The sequence below is a fragment of the Adiantum capillus-veneris genome, chromosome 19, assembly GCF_014529385.1.
Source record: "Adiantum capillus-veneris isolate H3 chromosome 19, ASM1452938v2, whole genome shotgun sequence".
Taxonomy (NCBI): Eukaryota; Viridiplantae; Streptophyta; class Polypodiopsida; order Polypodiales; family Pteridaceae; genus Adiantum; species Adiantum capillus-veneris.
Window position 1 is genome coordinate 14600356 of NC_140949.1, and position 4518 is coordinate 14604873.

Below are 4518 nucleotides of genomic sequence, written 5' to 3' on the forward strand. Positions count from 1 at the left end.
AGGTTGCATATCCTCTAGTGAGTGGTTGTAGCCACCTTTGCCATGGTGATGTGCCTGGGTGATCTAGCAAAGGTGACTTCCAAGTATGCATGAGACTCCACCGCCTATTCTTGTGCACCAAGATTGTACCACACTCCTGTGCCCTCGAAGTATAAAAGATCATGACCTTGATTTTCTCACAATTCGTTGGCAGTCCTCTCTAGAGGTGTACAAAAGTCGTCAAGAGCCTCAATGTGTCATCGTAAGCCCTCTTGTGAGTCTCCTGTGACTCAGAGATCAGAACAATGTCATGACTGTAAAGAATGATATGTATTGGGGTACCTCCAAGGTCTACACCCTCGCCACCAGCTCACAGTGTGTAATGTGAGATCTCATCAATGTAGATCTTGAAGAGGGTCGAGGAGAGTGGGCATCCTTGCTTCACACCAATGGTGCTAGTAATAGGGTTTGATAAGTCTCTGGGGCATTGTACTCTCCTCGTCACCTGCTCACACAAAGCATATATAGCTGAGGCCATTTGTGAAGGTAGACCCAAGCTCTAGAGGTGTTGAAAGAATCTCTCATGTGGAACTGTATCAAATGCTTCGCAGAAGTCCAAAGAGAGAGAGAGAGAGAGAGAGAGAGAGAGAGAGAGAGGTCATTCATAAATATGTTAAAAAGAACCCGTAAATGCATACCAAAGGTTGCATAAATTCTGCAAATTTTTTGTTTAAGATGTTAAATTCCGTTTAGTACATAATGATCATCTACTACTAACGTACAAGTTGTTTTTCTTATTATTAAGTGCGTGGTTTTTGACATTATGTATTTTATGGCTCAATGTTAAGGTCTAGTACCGTACAAGGGCTTTCTTTGGTATTGTATTCAATGCTTCTATCCACCTTGCTCTAAAACTTGTCTATGTGTGTGTTTTTGTTTGTGTGTCTATTTGTTCATTATACAAGCATGAATTAGTAAGTTTTCAAGCATAACTGTAATTTCCATCCACATAATCAGGCACATGCACTTACTCGATTTGGCTAATTTGATTAAATTTTGTTGACTTAGTGCTTTACATATGCAATTGGAGATGCGATCGAGTGAAAAGGATGGTTATGACGTGGTGGTACTGAGTCCACACAAGCTCTTGGGGGGACCAGGTGCACCTGGACTTTTGCTTATGAAAAAGAGCCTATACAAGCTTGGACACAACCCTCCTTCAACTTGTGGTGGAGGTACCGTTGCTTATGTAAATGGATTTAATGAAGAGGTTAGAAATCTCAACTCTGTCCATCTTTTCAAGTTGAGACAAATTAGTTTCCTTATTAGTGTCCGAGTTCCTTGCGAAGTATCGCGTGTTATGTATGCTCTTCTTTGTGCTTGTAAGCTAATCTAGGACATGTCATACTAGGTTTTAAAAACCAGTTTTTATAATTGTAGTATCCATTGACAAAGGATCACATCTAGTATCTTGTAGCAATTTGTGTTGTTTTAACTTCCATTGTCTTTCTTTGTGATCTGTGTGGTTGCATTGAGCCCAATGGCAAATCATTCTCAAGCAATGGCCAATCTACTACTATGTATTATTGAGATACGGTACAAAAAATGGGTGAACTCGTATGAGCAAAACCATGCTAGAGAACCTAGTGTGGGAAGAGCTCCGGGAGATGACTTGATGCTAAGAATGAAGCATGTATGTTGAGGAAAATGATATTCTGATTGGAAGCATGATGAATTGTGGGTGTTGTTGCTGGCACCTTCTGAGTTTGATATTTTGATATTTAACGAAAAAGAATGCGCTGAGGTTGCAATATGAAGTGAGCAGTATAGTTGTATGATGCAGGACACTCTGTACTGTGAGAAGATAGAGGAGAGAGAGGAGGGAGGAACACCGCCGATACTCGGAAAGGTGAGGTGTGCATTGGCCTTCTGGCTAAAAGAAGCTATGGGAATGTTTTTGATAAGGCAACGTGAGGACTTGTATTTGGAGAAGGCCATGAGAAGCTTATCAGCCCACCCCAACATTCACGTATTAGGCGGTTACCCATCCAATGTGGTGGCTCCCATTTTCTCATTTCTGATCACCACCACAGATCAAGCTGGTGCTCTGTCTTCACGGAAGCCACTTCATGGACGATTTGTGGTCAAGTTGCTTAATGACTTGTTTGGTATTCAAGCTCGAGGAGGATGTGCATGTGCGGGGCCGTATGGTCATGTATTACTCGGCATTGGCAAGGAGCTGTCTCTAGCAATTAGGAGTGCTATCCAAAAGGTGCTCTCTCTCTCTCTCTCTCTCTCTCTCTCTCTCTCTCCATCTCCAACTTTGCTCAATGAATATTGCTCTTGACAGGGATATAAAGGGTTGAAGCCAGGGTGGGCACGGCTTAGCCTTTGCTACAGCATGACGGAAGAGGAGGTGGATTACATTTTGTCGGCAGTGGGGTTCTTAGCCACCCATGGCCAACGATTTCTCGGGCTCTACGACTTCGATTGGCGAAGTGGAAACTGGACATTGTCAAAGGAGAAGCAGGCGCAACGGCTCATCACGTCAAAGGGCAAGGGAAGTGCGGCTGTACCCGGCTGTGAAAAGGGGCGAGGGCAACGAGAGCGCTTTCGCCATCATCTGCAGCATGCCAAGGCCCTCTCTCATCTGTTGCCACGCTCCGTACCCCCGAGGCCCATTCCCTCGGACCTTGACCCTGCCTTACTTCTCTTTCAACTCTAGACCTTCACCAGTGTTAGCGGGGTCTAGTGTATTTTAACGAGTTGAAATTATAAATGGGAAATTACCAAAATACCCCTCTAGTTTGTGGAAATTCCCAAAAAATTTCAAAAACTCTCAAAATACCCTTGTATCTATTTTGTGGTTGGATAGTTCAAAGTTGTCTAATCTTTATTCCTTTTTGACAATTGAGATACGTTTGTTAGTGCTTAACATGTAATTTTTCACACCTTGTATTGATACACAATAAGTCTTCTTATAAAAAGCTAGAAATGTTTTTATCTTTGGAGAAATTTAATCTCACAACCAGGGGTATTTTGGGAATTTTGGAAAATTTGAAGGGCATCTTGGGAATTTATGGCCAAATATCGGGGGTATTTTGGGAATTTCTGAAATTTGAAGGGTATTGTGAAAGACTTAGTTCCAATCCGAATCTGCCCTTTCTCCTGGGCTTCATTCTATCAATAGCTTTGTACAATGAGTGCCAAGAAGAGGCAGTTACATCTGTTAGGTATCCTAGTGAGCTCCCGTTAGTTATCTGGTATAATCCTCTAGAAAGCTTCTACGTGGCAGTATGCCACACCTCCCCCCTAGGAGGTGGACTGATGCATGATAGGGGAGGAAATATAAGGCTTCATGCGGGACACATGGGCTGTGGTGATAGCTTGATTACTGAGACGCTGCAACCTGTAGGTTGTTTCGCGGATACGTTGCAGGATTTTGTAAGGGCCTAGCCACCTATGCATGAAGGATTCGCAGAGGCCAGGGCGGCGAATGGGATACTAGAGGCTGACTAGGTCATTTTCGGCATAGTGTTTGTGCTGGCAGTGTTCATCATAGGTTTTTTTCTGTCGTTGTTGTGCTTTCTGGAGATTACTGAAGCGATGGTGGAAGCAGTACTATCTGGAAGCGGTGTGGCTTCACACCACCTGGTCAAATATTCCGTGATGAATGTATCTGTTCCCGCTCATGGAAGTGGGGAAGGGACCCATCAAATCCCAACCTACCAGCTCGAATGGAGCTGCTACCTGTATTCGATTTAAGTAGCCAACATTTTGTTGTGATGGCTTGATTGACTGACACGTTTGACATTCTTGCAATTGATGTGAGAGTGTCTGCCACATGTGGGGCCAGTAATAATGGTTCCTTAACTTCTGGAGAACTTAACTTCCTTAATTGATGTGAGAGTGTCCTGACAAGGGGTGTGAGTGATAGTAATCAATGTAATGTGTTTGGAGGGCCTTGGAGATGTAAATTCGAGGTGACTGACCTGGCTGGGTGAAATAGAGGACGTTGTCGACGATGATAAACCTGTGGTGTTGCTGGTGTGGTTGAGTGTTTCTGATTGCCTGTGTGATGTGCTGAATGTCGGGGTCGTGTTGTTGAAGTTGAGAAAGCTGATGTAAGCTAGTTGGGAGGTTAGTGAAGTTGATCTGGGCGTTCTGAGTTTGCTGAATGCGTGATAGGCCATCGGCAAGAAAATTGGTTGCACCCCGTCTGTAGCGGATTGTGAACTCGTACTCCTGTAGGGCCAGTATCCAGCGGAGCAAACGTCCTGGAGGATGAGCTTTGTGAAGCAAAGGATAGGATAGGCTGGTGGTCGGTTTCTACTATGACGGTGGTTCCATGTAGGTAGGGGTGGTATTTTGGAAAAGTCCACACTATGGCGAGTAGTTCCTTCTCGGTGGTAGAGTAGTTGCATTCCGGCTTGGATAGAGATCGGCTTATGAAGGAGATGGGACGCCATTGTTCTGACTGGTCCTGTCGGAGTAGCACAATGCCTAAACCCTGATTAGAGGCATCAGTTTGCAACAGAA

At 44.2% G+C, this 4518-nt stretch overlaps 1 protein-coding gene across 1 annotated transcript; it reads left to right on the forward strand.

Annotated features, from left to right (window-relative positions):
• Window positions 1-1035: 1035 nt before the first annotated feature.
• On the forward strand, window positions 1036-2895 carry LOC147433607 (uncharacterized). Its single transcript, XM_086490286.1, has 3 exons — window positions 1036-1249; window positions 1823-2251; window positions 2330-2895. Exons 1-3 carry the CDS (start codon window positions 1058-1060, stop codon window positions 2702-2704), a joined length of 996 nt encoding a protein of 331 aa, XP_086346412.1. The 5' UTR covers window positions 1036-1057; the 3' UTR covers window positions 2705-2895.
• Window positions 2896-4518: the final 1623 nt, after the last annotated feature.

Excerpts from the sequence above, each read along its gene's own strand:
- LOC147433607 (XM_086490286.1), top strand. The coding sequence starts at position 1,058 with ATGCAATTGGAGATGCGATCGAGTGAAAAGGATGGTTATGACGTGGTG. Across the intron at positions 1,250-1,822 it reads TAAATGGATTTAATGAAGAG|GACACTCTGTACTGTGAGAA; the intron begins GTTAGAAATCTC and ends TGTATGATGCAG. Across the intron at positions 2,252-2,329 it reads TTAGGAGTGCTATCCAAAAG|GGATATAAAGGGTTGAAGCC; the intron begins GTGCTCTCTCTC and ends TGCTCTTGACAG.